The sequence below is a fragment of the Eleginops maclovinus genome, chromosome 13 (genome assembly GCF_036324505.1).
Source record: "Eleginops maclovinus isolate JMC-PN-2008 ecotype Puerto Natales chromosome 13, JC_Emac_rtc_rv5, whole genome shotgun sequence".
Taxonomy (NCBI): domain Eukaryota; kingdom Metazoa; phylum Chordata; class Actinopteri; order Perciformes; family Eleginopidae; genus Eleginops; species Eleginops maclovinus.
Genome location: NC_086361.1, coordinates 21,927,235 through 21,948,873, shown reverse-complemented (window position 1 = coordinate 21,948,873; position 21,639 = coordinate 21,927,235). Strand labels below are relative to the sequence as shown.

Here is a 21,639-nt window from a genome sequence, read left to right as displayed (position 1 = left end):
GTTTATTACCACTGAAATGTTCTCTTAATAATGTTCCCTTTGTGGGATTTACCCTCGCCTTCACTACACAACTGAGTCTGTAGTCAGTGTGTCTGTATTGTTCATCTACCCTAGGAAAAGTCTTAATCTGCACAATGTATTCATTACATTTAATTAACCTCCTTGTCCTTTTCAGCAAAACAGTCTCCATTTGAGTTGTTCTGTATTGTGCGAGAAAACTGAAGAACTGAATGTGTTTTATTATCCCTCCCTCCCAAACAAGTCAGTTCCAATGACCCTAAAACTGGAAAAACTCAACAAATACAATATTTTTCTGAAAGTGCTGCTTTAATGGGTTTTATAAAACAATGAAGACTGGATGGAAATAAAGAGCGTGACAGACATAGATGTGTTTAAATTCAGTTGTTGGACCATTATGCAGATACACGTTGTTGTCCACTAGGGGACAGTGTCCCTTGCTAGAACAAATGCACTCTTTTCTACATGGTGGCTGGTAGATTTGAATTAAATCAAATGTTGTGTTTATCAGTATGTTATACCGGGAGAGAGAAAGGAAACGACATCGATCGAGCACATTTCCCATTACGTTTCAAGGCACAAATTATACCATAAAAACACCACCAAGCTCAATCCCTGATGAATCTGAAGTAAAAAACACATGTCAGATCAGAGATTTTTTGGTGAAATTGATAGCATATCGTCACAAAGCATTCACACATTTACATCAAGTTCAGCGACGGCATGGCGTACAAAAAACAAACTCACTGACAAAGTGGTTTCATGCATATGATTCTTTACAATTGAAATGGTATACAGCAACAATGAAAACAAATGTAGTCAAACTACTGATAATTATATCAATAAAGTACAATTTGATGGAGAAAACTAAGTCTTTAAATTCTCCCACTAGAAGGCACTTAACACCTACTTTTTATTAACAATATATGTCACAAATGTACAGACTTTATTGAATTTCTCACGATAAGGCACCCCTGTATAGGCTGTAGTTTTGTCACATTTCCAAGATAAACAATTTGACACCTCGATCATTTTTCCTCGGAGCACTGAGTGATTAAACACCTCATCGACGGCTTCATTCTAGCATCTACTGCAGGTCATGGGCCAAAGAAGCCTCCGACAATCACCCCCTGAACATCTGTTTGAGTCACATTTAAATGAGCCATAATTAATAGTTAATCCTTTGTTACTCTAGTTGTGTAGCTGCAGCTTGCATGGTCTGGTGTAGCACTGGAGAGTATTGGGTATTTTTTTAACCTTTAACCCTAACCCTACCAGAATGACATTTCTCACAGTGGCTTTTAAACTTCACTATCATGTCTATAAATGTACAGGAACTATGATCACACAAACGATTGATTCAATCAAATAGGATCAATGCGAGTAACGTTAAGTATTATTTTTCTAGGTGAAGATGTTGGAGTGTTAGGGGGACTCTGACTCAACCCTGGCTTTCATTTGCAAACGTCAAAATGCGATCTTTGGGACTTGACGTTGGAGTGTCCCATGGCCGTGTCAAACTACACTTAAACCCTGCAATCTGACATGCAAGTATTTCATGAGAATTGTGTCCCGATCCGTCAGTGTGAGGGAAAAAGAGTGGATTCTCCGAGCACTTCTCATGCACTCTTAGGGATAGAAACGGGTCCACGCATTCCATTCATATGCAGTGGACGTTTTCTTAAGCCAGCCCATGTGACAAGAAAAGTTCCCACGTAAAGAGTAGAATAAAAGCTGTTGCATGCTTGTTGATGTCCACCATTGTGTTCGGAGGAATTACACAAACTATGGCAGTGTGACTTCTGAATTACTGACAGTTTGTCGTTATCTTTGTCTGGACAAACAAAGAGGGAGGCTCTGTTCCTTTTTAAATACAGATAGCATTTCTCAATCGTTATCTTAGGTAAAGAACCCGTCCGAGCAGAAGAGTTAACCACAGCAATGACATTCTTCCTGCATGACACGATGACACGTCAAACGTTCAAAGGCTGCTGAGTTTCGTGGCTGCTGCACATCTTGTCTTTGTATCATCTGCCGTGAAACATTTGGATTTTGTGCTTGTCTGCCAGCAGCATGGTGACATTATATTCATAATCTCCGTCGTGGACGCCCGTGTGTCGGAAAGCTCCTGCCAAATGGTTCTCCTCCCAGTAGTGGTGCCAGTTTCCGTACTGGTCTGCGCCAAACCCAAACACATTGACCTGGAGTAGAAGAGGAACAAATGCAATGTGCCACAAACACAGAAAAACATCGTGCATACACTCAACACTTCATCATCAATGGACACTTTCCAGCATTCACATGATGTCCTTATAAGTGGATAATACAAGTCCATAGGTACGGGTGCCGGACACACACTTCCCCCAAACACAGAGGGGTTGTTTAGCCTTCAAAATATATATACGTATTAAACAATAAACCCCGGTGGACTTTCCCGAAATGAAATCATATTTAAAAATCCAAATATAATTTACCATTTATCAAATCATTTGTTAAATAATATGCTCAAAATTGCTTAAATTCAAAAGCTCTACATGATAAATGGCCCGAACACACACACACACACACACACACACACACACACACACACACACACACACACACACACACACACACACACACACACACACACACACACACACACACACACACACACACACACGCAATTCCAGACTCACCTCATCACAGATGTGAAGAGCGAGCAGCAAGCTGAGGAAACCCGTGGAAGGATATCGTCCGTGACCTTCAAGCCAAGACTCGTAGACATATTTGAGAAAAGTAGGACTGTAAATCAGCACCTGCAAGACGGAGTTTCTCTCTTATTTACCGTGTGACTAAGGTAAACATTTTGATTAATAGACAAAACCATCAACCTGAATGCTATGCTATGTTTTTAAATATGCAAATGCTTCATTTTCAGCCTCAGTTAATTTTTAATTGCCAAAGATTAATTTCCCCCATAATTTAACAATAACAACTTGTATATAAAACAGTTTATGATTTATATAGAGGGGTTTATTCATAGACATAAACTCAAATAAACCCCTCAGGTAAAACCTTTAGAATACAGTCAGGATTTAATATAGTGAATAGTTTAATGTAGTGATATTAAGGGGAGCATTTCTGCAAATGTGTGTGAGAAAAATACATTTGAAAGTGCACCTCAGAAATGATGCTGGATGGAATAGAATAAATAATGTCTGATCAAAAGTAAAGCCATATTCAATACAACACACCGTATGTGTGTCTCTCTTTGACTCACCTTGTCTTTATTTGCCTTTATCCTTGGTGTCACAGCTATATATGTGCTGCAAGACAAGGAAACAGAGCAGGAGACAGGAGTCTGTCATTGCAGTGATGAACACATTCAACATTGCAATAACTTGGGAGACGCTCCTAAAATAAAGGCGTGTTCAGGTCAGTACGAAAATGCTGCGATTTTCTTAGAGGCTCTATTATGCAGAAACGCCTCCATTGGACCCCTTTGTTTACTTCCAGGACATGACATCACTATGTAACACTCACGCTCCTACTGGTTAACACATGTACGTTAAAGGCGGTTAGGGTAAGTGGTTGACCAATCACAACAGAGCTGTCCTGCTCACCAATCAGAGCAGACTGGGCTCTGGTTTAATACATCAATCATTTTCTCTCCAAATCTTTCAGATGTAGGCTTTGTTTCTCCAAATTTCACTTTTCCCCAATTTACATTTTTCTCAGACTTTCTTTTTTAGATAATTGAGTTTTTACTCAAACTTTGAGTAACTTCGAATTTCACTTTTTTCAGAAAATCCCTTTTTTCACTTCAGAAATTTCACCTTTTACCCAGATTTAGATTTCTTTCTCAATATCTGACTTTTTTTTCTCAGAATTTAAAAATGTTTCATGAATTCACTTTTTCCAAAATGTCTCTTTTCAGTCAGGATTTAGACTGGGCTCTGGTTTCAGACAGAGGGTGAAAAGAGCATAGGCAGTATGAGAAAAAGAAAGAGCTTTTTGAACATTAAAGCATGGAGACATGTAAACATAGTATGTCTTTTTAAAAGTCAATACAAATTCCACACCACGCCTCTGCAGCCTTAGCTGGGGAAGTAAATGGATGGCATGCTAATGAGTGAAATGAAAAGTAATGATCACACTGTGAGATACCATCCTGACAAATGTTTCCAATTAAAGTGCGTTTTATTAAGGCTACTGCAATGTGTCTCATTGAAATTCAAATATTATACAGACTGGTTTTAATGCCGCTTGGAACTGCGTGCTGTACAATATAACCAGTTTGTGGTGAATGGATGTGAAAATGGCCGAGTGTCTTCTGGTGCATTATATTATCCACTACACTTTACACCCTAATGTGATAAAATGCATAACCTCAATGCGTGAAATGTTTGCCTTGAGAAGTGCGATCCTTTTAAAGAGGCGCCGTTTCTATTAAACAAGATGAGATAATGCAACAAAATAATTCACAGCCCTCATTTAGGATCTAACGGCTGTTGGGTTAACGCTGACATTACTGCCAGTGCAGTGAAATGCAACGATGCAGAAAGATTGCTTTGGAGTTGGACGACAACTACAGGAAACATTTGTTTGGATTTACTCGTCCTTATACGGTTTAACATGTTGGCACGACCGAGTTATTGGCAGGTTTTTACACATTTTCTGGACGTCCAGTAATCAAGCTAATGATCACACGGTCATTGAGAGAGAAAGCAGCTAAAGGAGAAATTTACTGGAAGATTAACACAGAGTGATTATCCTTGTTACGGCCATCTGACAAATAGGAATACAGAGTGAGTGCTGTTATGACAATCTGCCGGTTGGAGAGTATAAATGGATTCGGAGAAAGCAACACACGATGCATATTAATGAGTTCCAAGCTATCTAATTTAAAAATGGCGTGGCTAATGAAGCACCTCTGCTCATCACAGATGAGAATAAAAGATCATATTGTTTTTAGTGTTGCATAAAGATTTACACGGGGAACTTTCCACTTTGAATTCCATAACTGAACATATTCACTTTCATTTTTCTGTGAATTTAATCTGAAGTTATTTAGTTTTTAAATCTTTTTGTAACATTTCTCTTTATTTAAAACGTTTTTATTAAGATTAATGGCCCTTTTTCTTTAATTTATTTTCTCTTCCTGTGTTTATTTGTGTACCTGGTTGCAGCTGAAATACAAAATCAACCTTTGAATAATAAAGATATTTAAACATCACTTGCTTACATTGTCATTGCCACACATTCTTTTGCACACTCACATGCATGCCTCCATTTAAACTTAATGTAATCACTTTCAAAAAGGATGCAAATATTACATGCAATAAAAGAAACGGCTTCATGAAGTTGACTCAACATTTGCAGCGTTTACTAAAAGTGCTGCGTAAAGAACAACGCTGCAAGAAGCTCGAAACACAACGGAAACCAGGGGACACTAAAGAGCGATGCACACAGCTGGGACTACACTGAACTTGTGGGTGTAAGGGATATAAAATGGGTCACTGTTTCTGGAAAATAACCTAAAATATAAATTGTGTTGACTTATTTTAACAATGTGATCACATGATTCCTTCCAACTTTATAACCCCCGAACGTCACCAAGATGTGTGCGTCACTTTTGAGTGTCCCCTGGTTTCCGTTGTGTTTTGAGATGCAGTATTTTGCTTTGGAATTTCAGTAGGATGCTGCACATTTTTCGACAAGTTGCTGAATGTTTTCTAACTAACTTTTCCAGTCGGGTGATGCTGGGAAACTAGCGTACAGTTGGTTGAACTGAAATGTATTTTTGACAGAAAAGCAGCTGTGTTGACTGAACATGAGTTTGATGAATTGTTGGCCATTAAACCAAAATGATGAGTGAAAATTGGGCTGAGGAGAACTTAATAATCACTTGTAGAACCGTCCCTATCAAGCAGCACCTCTCACATTAAACATGGTCATTTGATCCATTACATGTTAGAGTATTGATGCAGCTTCAACATCGGATAAGCGCACTTACTGTTTGATGGTGCCTGTGGTCAGAGCGCTAATGATCCACTGCAGGTCTAGAGTCTTGAAAGGGACCAGCACCAGACTGGTGTTGTTGTCCAGGTCTATTGCACTCTCTGGATACATGACATGATGTGTTGTTCTGGCGCCCACATCCTTCTCAAAACCGGTCGTGGGCCCCTGGTTCATTCTGCAGGGACACAGGAAAGCAGAGTTTTTTCACCATGTTTTTGTTTTCCACACGACAGCTCAAATCGAGGTTTATTCCACCCACATGTTACAACATTTGGGTTTTTCTTTCTGCTAATCCCCACAAGTCAGCAAAGCCACACGGCCTGCAAAACCAGACTCTATTTTGAGAAAAAAAACATGTAAATGTCGAGACAAAAAGGCTCAATTTGTCCACCACGTGTTGGACCTCCAACTAGCAATTCAGGGTTCATTCAGAGCTCAACAATCACCACTTGGCAAGCAAGGCATGGCTATTATTATTCCCAACAATACACAAGTTGCGCCAGTAATTGGCAGGAATATAGTGTGACAGCGGCAATTGGCATCGGTCAGGGAAGGGAAGTGACACAGAGGAGGTACATCATGAGTCTGACCCCCTGTGTGACGAGCATCACCTGTTTGAGCCGTATCCCCCTCCTCGTTACTGCCACTGAGATGACAGCTATATAACAACTTGACATTTTCAGCCTGAGCCTGCCAGGAATCAAAACAAGCCTCTGCCTGAAACACTTCAGGTGTGACAGGTGAGAAATGCTTTTTAATTTCGTGTTGCAACTTGTGCAATTTAAGATGATAATAGATGAAGCCTCTCTGAAAAATGACCAATTATATATAAACTCTGTTCCTAAAAGGCTCAATTAAATCTGTCCCAACAAAGGCATTGGCATCAACAAAAGCGTTCATGTTTTGCATGTAAATGGTTGCCTTTTATGCTCCATGCTAATGGAGGTAGGTATAGTTGTGCAGTATTTAATTAATCAAGTCATGAAGATGTAGTCTATATGTTTAGCATTTCTGCAATTTAACAACGTTCTGCATAAAACGTCCTCTGTCTTTCAAATTGGAAGCTAGCAGCTAAAGTGGCTATTATGATGCTAGCTGTAGCCTGATTAGCCATCCAGATGATATTAAGTTGGATTCCTGTCTCTTGTTATCTGCAGTCTGTTAATCCAAAATTCTGTTTTAGTTCTGTTTTAAGATCTAAACTCCTAGAGGACGTATTTTTTAGCAACTAAATGCTTCACTGTGTTCATTAGCTAACCGCTAACTTTGCCCATCTTCTGTTAGACACTTAGCAGCTAGTATAGCATGAGCTACTTTTGTTAAAAACCTCAGTGGACTGCATGTGGATTCTAGAAATGTGCAGTTTTATCCCAGTGTAAACCAGTCAGGTTGCAGTTGATATCTATAATTCTACAAAAGGTCATCATTTAAACCGTTTGGCATTTGGACATAGAGACACGACAAACCCATACTCTGTATAAAGAGGTAGCCTCAGAGTCTGAAAAAAGAAGCAAATGCAGGGTTTATTCGAGCTGAATTATTTTATGAACAAGCAACAGGGGGCCACTCGACTGGTTGCAAAAATAAGTCTGATCTGTAGAAGTGTATGAGAAAATGACCCACTTGATTCAGTGCCATGCTTGTGGAGGAATGGATGACATGTAACAAAGAAGCTCCCTGTACTCCTTTACAGTTACAGAATTCAGATCAGATTGCTTGTACAATATTAAAAACAATGGGGGTGATGACACATGTTATCACACAATACTTTTTAAGGTTAAATTGTTGCATATTTGATATTAAAGTAATCAAAAAGTAATGGAAATGAATCAGGTGTCGGTGATATGACACTAAGATGAGGTCACTGAAGACATTTTTAAAAGCTTAATAGTAATTGTAATGGACTACATTCATAAAAATCACCCTCCATACTGATTTATTACACATTTTGTCCACAAACCAATAAATCCGAAGTGTTTTTACAGCTGTCTTTAATGCAACAGCTCACTAAAACATTCAGTCCCAGTGGAGAGAAGTGTTGTCTCACCAGTAATAAAGCTGCCACACCAGATGCGTCCGTGCTTATTATCGACACGGCACTGATTATTATGATACTGCATCATCACTTGCATCATTCTGGAGGGAAAGGAGCTGTGCAGAATAATGATGTGTCATTTCGCATGAGCACATCTACAAAACTCTCAGCACAGACTGTTCGGCCCATTTTACATCAGACAAGGAGAGAGGGAGGAGTAAAAGAGCATGAGTTTCCTCTCTATTAACAAGAAATGTGTACTGTTTCCTCCGTCAGCTGTTCAGGGAAGGGAAGCCAGGGTTTGCCACTGCAGCGCGTTGCTTTGGTGCTTTATAGCCTATATCGAGTGGAAATGCACTGTATGGAAGAAGGGAAGTATTGGCATAAGGGTTTATGGTGCAATACCTCAGTGGAAAAAGAACAGCTTCTGACAGCACTACATTGGTGGGTTTCTCTCCTAATGGTAACTACAGCTTCAGGGAGTTTAAGAATTGCTCACCAAATGGATCCCTGCTGTCCAGAGCAGATGTGAAAAGACGGCAGTGAGGGCAGAGGAACACCATGCCCATATATCAAATAGCATAATGTGAAGACTTCATCACTTCTGCAGCACATTCAGAGACAGCGTACTGAAACGGCACGTGTCTTTGTGCAAGACTTTGCAGGTTGCATGACTTTTCCTGAGACTTTAAAGCTGCAGTGGGTGACTTATATGAAACAACTCTCTGTCACATTTGCAGAAACTCTCACAATATATGCTGACCTGCGAGAGACAGAAAATCTATAAGAAAATAATGTTCCTCTGCCTCCCCCGAGTGCCCATAATGACATTAGTTGGCATCTCTGTGTCATGCACACAGTCAGGGTAAAATGCTAGTTCAACAAATATGATTAAAGTTATTATTTTTATTAAAGACGACATATTATGCTAATTTTGAAAGCTCTTTATTTTTCTCATACTGCCTGTCTTTTCACCCTCTGTCTGAAACCAGAGCCCAGTCTGCTCTGGCTGGTTAGCTGGCTGGTTCTGTTGTGATTTCTCAACCTCTTAGAGATGTCCTGCCTCTTAGGCTATCACGTACAATGAGTGCTAGCCAATCAAAGTGCGACTGTTACACAGTGATGTCTCTATGTTCCGTACGTAAAAAAAAGGAGTCCAATTTACTGTCTGTTTTCTCCATTATTCTGCGTTTTGAAGAACATTTCCATGAACCGATATTTAACACACTACAGAAAAGGGAAAACCCCAAAAAGCATAATAAGGCCTCTTAAAAGCTGTAGTTGATGACTCAAATGAAACATATTTTGGTAAAAGGTGCAGAAATGATCACTTTATGCTGACGATTAAGTGCAACAGACAGAACATCTATTAAAAAAATGATGTTCCTCCGCCGCCTCCCAGTGCCAATAATGGCATTTTTGGACATATCTGTCTCACGCACTAACGCCAGCAAATAAGATAAGAGTTATTTTTTGTTGAATTTACTAAATGCATCTTTGATGGAACGCTCCATAATGCTCTTTTCTTACACACAGAAAAGGAATAAACATGATTTCTTCTGAAATATATCGCAACTGGCATCTTTCTCTATTGTCGAACGGCAATACGAGTAATTTATTCAAAGTCTTTAAGCATTTCTTGAATATATTCCCCCGTCTTTCTGCTACTTCCTTTCACATCAGTAGAGGACTGCGTGGCTCCTGCCGTCACTCATTGCAGCAATCAATGCTACGTCATAACAAAGGTCTGTAAAGGCGCTCACAAAGTAAACTCCAATTGTTAAGTGGATTCAATGGACTGCTTTTTCACTTAATCTTGAGGGGGCGTGCGGCGTCAACTGCTCTAAGGAGGCGAGTATTTCAGATTGCTCTAATCAATATTCGACTTATGCTCTCACTCCCTCTTGGTGCAGGAAATATGAACCAGATGGACTTGAAACATTCTGGGACTTCCACCTCCCCAATAAATGGTTTGCTCATGCACAGGAAATAATGTGAGGTGAAGAATACTTCTAAGTGAAATGGTTAAAATAGCTCTGGAGAAACATAAAGCTTTGAGGTTTTCTAACTCAAAAAAGTTTGCTCATTCTCAGTGGATTGAAATTCAGAGTGAAGGTTTTATTTTAGTGATGACAGACAACTTGACAAGTAATCTTTAGCAGGCCTACATGGAGACTTCATGTACAAAATGCCAGTATATTCTTAGCATCCATCAACTTCACTCAGCATAAGTGACTCTCAAATACAAGGAGGTTTGAAATGTGCAAAGGTCTACTGTACAGCCGTGATTGATTGATGAATGAGTTTCATTATTCCCACTTTTTTCTGAGTGTAAGCTTTTTTTTTTTTACTGCAAGCGCTGTTCTTTCTTGAAGTATTTTCAGATTTAGTGTGAACAGAGTGGGTCACTACTTTAAGACTCAGATCAGATGGACCACACCACAAACGTTGATGACTTCTCTTGACATAGATCTAAAGCAACATGCATTAATGAACCCTCAGTAACAGGCTGGCATGGTCCAACATTGAAGCACACCTGCTAATGTGGGTTAGGGAGTGCCCTGATCCTTGGCCACCAACAGGCCTCATTTATATACAGGTGAATCTAACAGTGTTCCAATGAAGAGGGAGCCTTTAAATGTAATGTCTAATCAGCGTTGACGGTAAATGTTGTCAAGTAAAGCAATGCAATTCTCAGCGTGTGCTGCATTGGTAAAGCAGTGCCTACATGTACCAGGATGCATTGCGTGTGAGCCCCTGACACCTGGGGGGCGACCTGTTTGCAGCAATAAGTCTGACTGTATAGAAGTCTATGAGAAAATGACCCTACTTCACACTCAGTTCTACAAAATTATACGCCCACTTCTTTTATATGGTTTTATGTAGACGTCCAATCAGCGTTGGTGGTAAATGTAGTCAATTAAAGCAATACGATTCTCAGTGCATGCTATATTTACAGAGCGGTACCACCGGGACACACACTCAACATGAGACCACACAAGGGGCAATCCTTGTCAGCCCAAACAGCCTGGAAGCCATCAGTGGGAACGTTGTTAATGGGAGCTATGATGAAGGAAACAGTGATGAAGGAAACAATGATGAAGGAAACAGTGATGAAGGAAACAATGATGAAGGAAACAGTGATGAAGGAAACAATGATGAAGGAAACAGTGATGAAGGAAACAATGATGAAGGAAACAGTGATGAAGGAAACATTGATGAAGGAAACGTCAATGAAGGAAATGTCGATGAAGGAAATGTCGATGAAGGAAACAGTGATGAAGGAAACGTCGATGAAGGAAACGATGATGAAGGAAACGTTGATGAAGGAAACAGTGATGAAGGAAACGTGGATGGAGGAAACGCCGATGGAGGAAACGTTGATGAAGGAAACAGTGATGAAGGAAACGTGGATGGAGGAAACGCCGATGGAGGAAACGTCGATGAAGGAAACGTTGATGAAGGAAACAATGATGAAGGAAACAGTGATGAAGGAAACGTCGATGAAGGAAACGTCGATGAAGGAAACGTTGATGAAGGAAACAGTGATGAAGGAAACGTGGATGGAGGAAACGCCGATGGAGGAAACGTCGATGAAGGAAACGTTGATGAAGGAAACAGTGATGAAGGAAACGTGGATGGAGGAAATGCGGATGGAGGAAACGTTGATGAAGGAAACAGTGATGAAGGAAACGTTGATGAAGGAAACAGTGATGAAGGAAACGTTGATGAAGGAAACGTCGATGAAGGAAACGTCGATGAAGGAAACGTCGATGAAGGAAACGTCGATGAAGGAAACAGTGATGAAGGAAACGTTGATGAAGGAAACAGTGATGAAGGAAACGTTGATGAAGGAAACGTCGATGAAGGAAACGTTGATGAAGGAAACAGTGATGAAGGAAACGTCGATGAAGGAAACAGTGATGAAGGAAACGTTGATGAAGGAAACGTCGATGAAGGAAACGTTGATGAAGGAAACAGTGATGAAGGAAACGTCGATGAAGGAAACAGTGATGAAGGAAACAATGATGAAGGAAACGTTGATGAAGGAAACGTCGATGAAGGAAACGTCGATGAAGGAAACGTCGATGAAGGAAACGTTGATGAAGGAAACAGTGATGAAGGAAACGTCGATGAAGGAAACGTCGATGAAGGAAACGTCGATGAAGGAAACAGTGATGAAGGAAACAGTGATGAAGGAAACGTCGATGAAGGAAACGATGATGAAGGAAACGTTGATGAAGGAAACGTCGATGAAGGAAACAATGATGAAGGAAACGTTGATGAAGGAAACGTCGATGAAGGAAACAATGATGAAGGAAACGTGGATTAAGGAAACGTCGATGAAGGAAACGCCGATGAGGAAACGTTGCCTAAACAGTCCAGAAGCCATCAAAGAATCCTGTTGATTTCTGCTTTCTCAATCACAATAGATTTATTCTATAATTCAACTACATTTCAGATTACACTGATTGGACAAGGGGGCCCATTCTGTCAACATGTTTTCACATCATGGTAGTTGTGATCTGTTTGCCAGTTTCTACTAGTCTGAATATTTGCACACATCTCCTAATCATTCAGCAGGCTCTTTTAGTCTGGTGTTGTTCTCACTGTTACTGAAAGAGCTTGCTTTCTAACTAGAGAACAGAAAATGGCCCAAGAAGGAAACTGTGAAGCTGGACAGGTTTGCTAAGTCAAGGACTCTTGGAAAACCAATGAAATCTACAGTACTGTGTGAGAGAAGTGAGACAGTGATGCTGATACAGGATTAATTGCATCTTTAATGTCAAGGCTATTTGCCCGCCGGCAGGGTGTTGGACATTTTTCTTCTAATTATTATTAATTTGTCTTCATAATGCTTAAAGGCAAAACCCCAATGTTCCAGAACACGGCGCCGTGCTCTTAAGGTGCAGCCGGATCACGCAGCATGTAATAGCCACCTAACACTTTAAAGGTCAGAGGCATTTCAGAACTGTCTCATTTCTTCCCGTCCTCGCTGCTATCCTTTGTGAACCCAAGTGTGTGTGTGTGTACATTTGCAAATTGACTATGCAGTTCCAGTCGACTAACATTCCTGATGGGGGGTCGAACACTTTGTACATTTCTATCAGGAAGCTGAACCAGAATGTTGCAGCAGAGCGAGATGAAGGAACAGACTCCCAGTGGTTTTAAAGCTTGACGCGTTGTAATTAATAGGGGGAATATTATATGTGTGATGTGGCACTCAAGGTTCTTTTGAGAACAGTGTGAGCTTTTGGCAGCTTGCTTTTCTCCTGGAGCTTGAAAACCTGACATTATCCACCGAGTTTCTGAGTGTAGGCTGATGAAATACAAGCAGCCAAGGTCAGTGGACTAATGTAGACTTTGTAGGGAATAAACAAATAAATAAATAGCAGTCTGTTGCAATCAATGCTTCATCTAAAAGTAAACTCCATTCTGTTTCATAGAAAAAGAGGCTCTTTTATGCTTTTTGGGGCTGTTTGTAGTGTGTGTTCAGCAGGTTTTGGTGCATGTAAATGGTCGGTAAAGACTAAAATCCCTGTTAAAATGTTTAATTACCTTTATGTAAAGAGGTAACTTAATGAGAACAAATTCCTTTCGACAATGATGGCCTGGCAAAAGGCGAAGCGTGCTCATGAAACGGGGTAGAGGATAGAATAAGAAATGTAAACACTCCTAACACAGCTCGGTAAAGGAGCCCTCGTTGTCCACATAATGAGCGCTCAGGCTCTTAATCCTGTGTATCACACTCGTTAAGCATCCACTTCACAAAGAGGTAAGAGGTTGTGTGTGCACACAGTTTGGCTGACATTCTGGGTGCTCTTACCTTTTGCTTCGTTTCCACAAAAGTGGTTTTAAAGTTCAAAGTATTTTTTTGGTCCTTTCCAGATGAATCGGTTTGGCTTTTAGGGTTCATGCACAAAACACTGATGGGTAACAAAAAACAGGACATAGTTTACAGCACAGTTAACCCTTTTTTTTTAGCAGTAAAATAAGTACTGACTGTACTTTGATGAAACATAAAAGGCTGTTTCTTTATAAAAAGCATTTAGTTCTTTCAGTAAAGCAGCCTAAGCCTTGCAAGGCCGATGTTGAGAGAGCTAATCTACGAAATGATAATGAAGCCACAAAAATAGGTTAAACGCCTAAGCAAAAGTGAGCAGGCCAATTCACCCAGACTACATATTTTAAGGCGGAGTCTCTGATTACATAACATCAGTCAAAAAAGAAGACCCTAACCCTAGACCTTATTATTTTCTCCCAACCAGTATACATATCTTCCTTTATACTTAATGCGACGGCGAACTGCAATGGTTGCATATTTGCTCATGCTGGATTTAGAGTTATGCATTGGGACGTAGGATCAGAGCCTAATATTGTAGCCCCACCGTAGATACACTGTGTCCGCCTGTACACTCACATGAGGGCTGTGGCGGCTGCAGAGACCCCACATGGAGATTGTGATTGGCTGCTTGGGGTTTCTACAATTGTTGCTGGTAAACACAACATGGAGCAGGTTGAGTAAAGGTTTCCCTTTTTCAGAACACATGTCTATAAAGCGATTCAACTTCTGCCTCTGTCAGTGAATGATTAACATGTTTACTTTGTGCTTGTACTATTTGCTTGTTTACCTTTCTACTGCTGTTTTGCGTTTTTTCCACTTTGCAGCACGGTGTGTGGTCTAGAGTAAATACATCTGAATCTGAATACTAACATTGGACTCCCAGTCAGCGGTGATACAGGGCAACCATTCCCAACATCGATCTGAATTAGAAAGTAAACAAAGGAATGTACCCACGATTACTTTGGGGAATAATAACACGGCACAAAACAGCCTGATCACTTACGACACAAGTTTCTAGAGAGGCTATAAATCAAAATGTAGGGCTCCCTGCTAAGTTTAAATCCAGCTTGTCAGTCTGCATGCTCCACTCCTTTCTTTAATATACCAATCAGACTTTGTTCAAGGAATAATTCACTGCTATGCATGCTCTGTGTGCTTTAAATAGATCAGATAATCACACACATTTCCCTCTGTTCCTCAACGTATAAACAGCAGGATGAAATATAAATAATCTTTAATGGTGCATCCATACAACAAGCCAAGATACACTTGAGACAATAGATGTGAACAAATTGGTGTAACGTGCAATAGCTGAATTTAACACATTTATAGCGTGGGTAGCACAATGAAGCCCCTGAACACCAATGGTGTCACAATACCAAATAATATAACCGAGGACGGGATTGATTGCAGAGTGGTTTCAAAACTCAGGAAAATTAAGTCTCGATTGGGTTTTTCACGTAATGAAGGATCTTTGGAAGCACTTTTCTCATTGTGCTATAATCAAGACAACAATAGGGAGGAATGATGCAAAAACAAGCTTTCAATGCATGAGCTCTGCTGAAGCTTTAGGGCGCTGATTACAAACACAAAGTGCAGTTTATGTGTCCTTGGTCAGAGGTTGTTGATGGGTAAGAGGCACTTATTCATGAGCCCTCTGGAGCTTATCATTATGGTAATAACACTCTCACAGAGGAAGGAAAAAGTTCAATATCTGAATCTTTTCAAGAGGTTTACAAGGACATTATTACTAGTTATGAGACATTTTCTGAAAAGTTGTGTGAAATCCTGGTTTTAAAGGCAATTTCAAACAGGGATTTTTGAGTCACAAATGTGATGCGCCTACCTATTCCATTTTCTGGCTTTAAGATCCATCTTAATGAAGCTATTTGCAAGGGCTTACATCATGCTATGGAATATAAGCATGACTGATCCCCAATTCAGCAGAGTAAATATGAAGGATGAGACAATCACACATCGAAGGCAGCCTACTTTGTTCCGAATAAGATATGCTTGCGCGCCTCGGAGCAGAGCAGTACTGAGAGAATGTCATTGCATGTGATCAGATGTTGTGTTCGAAAGAGATGTGAGTGATTACACAAGTCTTATTTGTCTAGATATGGAGGGAGCAAGATTTCATGAAAATGCATTCTGTATAGAGTGTTGTTCGGCATAGATAGGCTGACCTTTAGTCTCAGCACTAACACCTCCAACCAAGCAAGAGTCCAAAATAAAAAGCTGAGGCTCGAATAAATAGAAAGACCCCGTACATTGCATCGTCAGGGGAATGATTACTGAAGTGATAAATTGAGTGAGGAGTGGGCTAATTTTTTTTTTATAGACCTCTATACAATACCCTTAGCACTAAGACTTCCAACCAAGCAAGACTCCAAATGTAAAGCTCAGGCTCGAATAAATGCATCTGAAATATCCATAGATAGACATTGGCAGACAAAACTGTGTTAGCCCCCGCCCAACACGCATATGCTGAAGACTTGGGGTCATTTTTTCTCATAGACCTCTATACAAAAGTGACTAAATTGCTCTAAATGAGACCTTAATTAAAACCAAATAGATCATCCTGTATTGAAGAAGACTGGAAACTAGCCTTTAGGATTATAACGTTGTCAGGGGAACGATCACTGAGATAATTATTTGAGTATGGAGTGGTGTAATTTTCTCATAGACCTCTATAAAAGTCCTTTACTCTCAGCAATAACACTTCCAAACAAGTAGGACTCCAAATGTAAAGCTAAGGCTTGAATAAATACATCTGACAAATCCATAGATAGAAAATGCTGTAACAAAACTGTGGTAGCTATCTGGCAACTGCAAAGAACACCCCTCCAAAAAACCGATGCTGAAGACGTGGGGTAATTTTCTCATAGACCTCTGTACAATAATGTCTAAATTGCTGTAAATGAGACCTTAATTAAAACAAAATAGATCATCCTGTAATGAAGAAGACTGGAGTTAGTAACTAAGATCACAACATTGTCAGGGAAATGATCACTGAGATAATTACTTGAGTGAGAGGTGCGGTAATTTTCTCATAGACCTCTATAAAAGTTGTTTACACTCAGCACTAAGATGTCCAGCTAAGCAAGACTCCTAATCTAAGGCTCAGGCTTGAATAGATACATCTGAAAAATCCATAGATAGACAATGCCTGAAAAAAATATCGTAGCTATATGGCAACCACAAAGAACCTCCCTATGCTGGAGACGTGGGGTAATTTTCTCATAGACCTCTGTACTATATTGTCTAAATGAGACCTTAATTAAAAGAAAAGTGATCATCCTGTTATGAAGACGACTGGAGCTAGTGATTAACATTATTGAAACAAATTGTCAGGGAAATTAATACTGAGATAATTAATCGAGTGAGAGATGCGGTAATTTTCTCATAGACCTCTATACAAGTCCTTTACACTTATCACTAAGACGTCCAGCTAAGCAAGACTCCAAATGTAAATTTCAGGCTTGAATAAATAAAAAGAAAACTGCATATTTTCTCCACATCTTCCAGCAGGAAACCCCTTCTAGTAATGGCAAAGAATAACTCTGCTCTCCCACCATCCTATAATTGAATTGGTAGACAATGCTGTGCTGTTGTCGCAGCGGGGGCTGGCGAAGAAGATAAGTGCAGTAATGTGGCTTTGTACCGAGCCAACATGTCACAGCAGGTTTACAGAGCCACGCTGGGATGAATTAAGAAGCATGCCAGTAAATGCTTGTGGGAAATTTGCTATCGGACATTTAAGAGGAATTCTGGTTATTCCTGATAAGACCTTCCTATCCGCATTCTCCATCTGTCATAACAGAGTACAACTTCTACCTGATTTTCAGGTAGTTTTAACCCTTTTACTTCCTTAGCGGTTTCAATTGCTATGCAAAATGAGTTTGAGTTCTCTATTTTTTCTCAAATTAGGGTTAGGGTTTGGCAGGTACATGAGATTTAAAAAAAAAGGATCTACAGTAGTCCTCAAATAATCCTTATTATGAAGTATGTAAGTATCTATTTATTGCCTGTTTTATTTCAAAGGGTGACTCATCTTCCATCTCGTGTAGTTTGACTTCCTGTCAGGAAGCCCTGATTTGTTCTGCTGAGTGTCACAAGTTAATTGGTCTCTTGTGTAATAAGGAGGTGTGTCTCCTTTGAGTCTTTGTCATCGATATCAGTAATAAGTCTTACTTTTTTATCCTTTGAGGGTTTCTTTTCTAATGTTTTGAGTTCCAGCTTTTTAGTTCATTCTGTTCAAAATACAAAGGATGGGTTAAAAGCAATTAACATTTTACAACTTAACCAGAAACAGCTAAACAAATGTGGAAGTCGGTGATTGTGTAATCGTCTACAGGTGCGTTTCAAAAGACGAGGATGTGAAACACGAAGGCTGGTCACAAGGGGAAAAAAAACATTCATGCTATGAACTGGTTGGAATGATGAACTGAAAAAGAATAAGGGGAAGTCAACAAGGGAACAACAATTAAAAACCCAGGTGGGAGAACTCAGGGTAGGGCTGACTGCTGGGAAGAACAAAAAAAGGCAGGGTGTAAAACAAGAAGTACAAGCAGAGTCCTTCAAAATGAAACCAGGATCAAACTGAACAAAAGAGCCAAGACATTTGTAATGCAACATTTAACTGCCGTAAACAGTCAAAGGTTTTTCCCAAAAGAAAACATTTCACCTGGAAAGGTCTAATTACATTGTTGTGCACCATAAATAGCCAGGTGCTTCTGTTTGTTGCAGGGAGAGTGGGTCATTCCTGAGTAATGGGCTTTCAGAACAATTGGCTTTTGTATTCGGGATAACAGGGTTGTTGGACAAATTAGCGTTTGGGTCCAATGGGAATATGGAAACAATGGCATGGCATCATTTCACCAGGCTCTAATGTTTCCGTAAATGTATTTATTCGTTTTACAAAACCTGTAAATATCAGTTTAGATTTATGCAGGCAACATATAGTAACCTACCTGAAATGCAAGATGTTTGCTGGTGCGATAGGTCAAGCTATAAATCAACTTCTGAAGAAGAGATTAGTCCCGGCAGTGCATCGAGTTTTAATCAGCATGCAACATTATGTGAATCCATAAGCAGCTTTTACATTATTGTTGAGTTTTCCTTTTTGAGGACTTCCTGTGGAGGGAACACAGGGATTTTGGCCTTTGCAGACCATTTACATGCACAGAAAGCTATAACACACTACAGGAAAGAGTATAGTAGGGCAAACATGTCACTCATACTTACTCTCTTTGTTCCCCTTTCCATTATGTTGCATAATTTAATTCCAATTTGTTTCAGCTGTATTATTCATGCCACATTCACACACAACCACAGTGTTGTTATGCCTCTCATGTTTAAGTTTCCATTTCACTAAACTGATCACGATGCAAGACAAGCACCGACCGGGCCGGTCCTGTTGTTTTGTCCAGATTGTTCTTCCTTATCTCCACGCTGCGTGTGTCGGGGCAACAGCAGAGAGGAAGTGCGACTCTGCTATCTGTGTCTCCTACTTCATAAAGCTAGCTATACTTTCGTATTTACTAGATAAAAGCATCGACTTTAAGACCAGGATGTTGTTCTTATCTGCACTGAAACACGAACTCTGAATCTTTACGATTAGACGTCCAAATAAAGTGTCAGCCTATCACTTACGTCTTAGAAGAACGGAAAAAATAATCTAATTTTAATGACGACTTCAAACATCATTATTCAAAATCCATCAAGCTTGGTTTCGCATTCGGTCGATGCAAAGACTCCTTGTGTGACTCAAATCTATTTTACCACAGCAATCTGCTGAGCAAACAAGGGGATTTAATATTCATAATGGTTTAAAAAGGAGGCTTTGGAGGATGTGAGCAAAAATACATAATGGATTCTCTGTCTCTTTTCACACTTACTGGACTGAAGGGCTATATAATTTCTGAACTCATATGACATTGATTTATTTATTTAGCATCAATTACATCCATTAACAGTGTTGTATAATATTATAATTAAAGGGGATAATACTTCATTTGCATATTCCGCCCCTGCAGATCAGTGCGTTGAAAGTCTGAGCGAGTGTTTGTTTACTCTTTGACGTCCAAATAAGCCTATTGTTTTTTTATCATAAAGAAAGCAGTTCTGTGGCACAGAGCACACCCACAAATCCCTTCAGAAAATCACCTTTCCATCTATTTCCTAATTCATTCTCTCTGCAGAGCTGAGAATTGGTGTGACAGATTACAGCGAGCGACAAACTCTTTTCCCTGCGTGTCGCCCCGAGGCGCCGGATAAACATTTGAATTCTCAAACCCGAAAATTGTTTTCATCTGCTGCTTAGTTAAGTAAATTTTCTCAAGATGTAAGCAAGCGCAGAACGAAGGAGTGTGAAAGAAAATCCCCAAACACACATCTGTGCTGAGTGCATGCTGTGGCGAGGCAGAAATAGATGAGACTGAAATAAAAGCCTTTTCAATTAACTGATTATGAAACAAAACAAATATGTGTTGAGAATAATAATATGACGGATGTTTAGCAGCTCATTTGATTGATCACTGCTGTGGAGGATGGACAAAAAAAGCCTAAAACTCTTAAGCTTAAACTTAGTAAAGGAGTCCAGTCATACAACGGCAAAACAGGCTAACAAATTAAGGGGCATAAATGCAATCTCCAGAAGTAAAAAGCTAGGCCCACGTCACCACCGCTAAGCTATAGGCGGCTAATGTTGGGCTATAAAGGAACTACAGCACGGTCACATGACTTCACGTCACCACCGCTAAGCTAAAGAAGCTAATGTTGGGCTATAAAGGAACTACAGCACGGTCACATGACTTCACGTCACCACCGCTAAGCTAAAGGAGGCTAATGTTGGGCTATAAAGGAACTACAGCACGGTCACATGACTTCACGTCACCACCGCTAAGCTAAAGAAGCTAATGTTGGGCTATAAAGGAACTACAGCACGGTCACATGACTTAAGTTCACCACCGCTAAGCTAAAGAAGCTAATGTTGGGCTATAAAGGAACTACAGCACGGTCACATGACTTAAGTTCACCACCGCTAAGCTAAAGAAGCTAATGTTGGGCTATAAAGGAACGACAGCACGGTCACATGACTTCACGTCACCACCGCTAAGCTAAAGGAGGCTAATGTTGGGCTATAAAGGAACTACAGCACGGTCACATGACTTCAGTTCACCACCGCTAAGCTAAATGCGGCTAATGTTGGGCGTGACGTTTAGTTAAAGTCTCTTTAGCTTGTGTTAACGACAGACCTTATTTTAGGCATCTAACCAAACACGTTGACAATGATAAGAGGGAACCAGAAGTTGTAAAATGCTAAATCGTTTCAGGGCATTTCAATCCATTTTTCAATATTTGCACGAGGTAAAATTACATGCTACAGCTTTAAAGCCAGTAGGACTGAAAACAATAAACAAATGTCATAGCAAATGTCAGCAATCGGAGACTGCACTGCTCTGTGAGTCCCAGTCCAGATTGAAGTGCTCACTGACCTTATGACAAAATCACTGGAGTCGATGAGGTCGCCGTAGTGCGCGCCCTTCAGGTTCCCAGAGTTCCCCACCACTGAGCAGGTCCTGCAGCGCTCGGGCCCGGCGTCCATGTAGAGCATCTCATCGGGGATGACTTGGAACAACTCGTCCACCACTTCAGTGAAGTTGGCCGGCTGCCTCTCTGACTGCAACCACTGGAGACACAGCAAACACAGACCTCAGAGAGAGACAGAGAGGGG

General features: G+C 40.2%; 1 protein-coding gene across 1 annotated transcript in view; it reads right to left on the bottom strand.

The window, feature by feature from the left end:
• Positions 1-308: 308 nt before the first annotated feature.
• The window catches only part of LOC134874981 (CMP-N-acetylneuraminate-beta-galactosamide-alpha-2,3-sialyltransferase 1-like), a 61,300-nt gene continuing 39,969 nt past the window's right edge, over positions 309-21,639 (bottom strand). Inside the window, exons 3-7 of the mRNA XM_063899307.1 lie at positions 21,401-21,594; positions 6,017-6,196; positions 3,281-3,326; positions 2,697-2,816; positions 309-2,219 (exon numbers count right to left, since the gene is read on the bottom strand). Of these exons, the coding sequence (XP_063755377.1) occupies positions 2,046-2,219; positions 2,697-2,816; positions 3,281-3,326; positions 6,017-6,196; positions 21,401-21,594 (714 nt within the window). The 3' untranslated portion in view covers positions 309-2,045. The remainder of the gene's footprint in view (positions 2,220-2,696; positions 2,817-3,280; positions 3,327-6,016; positions 6,197-21,400; positions 21,595-21,639) is intronic.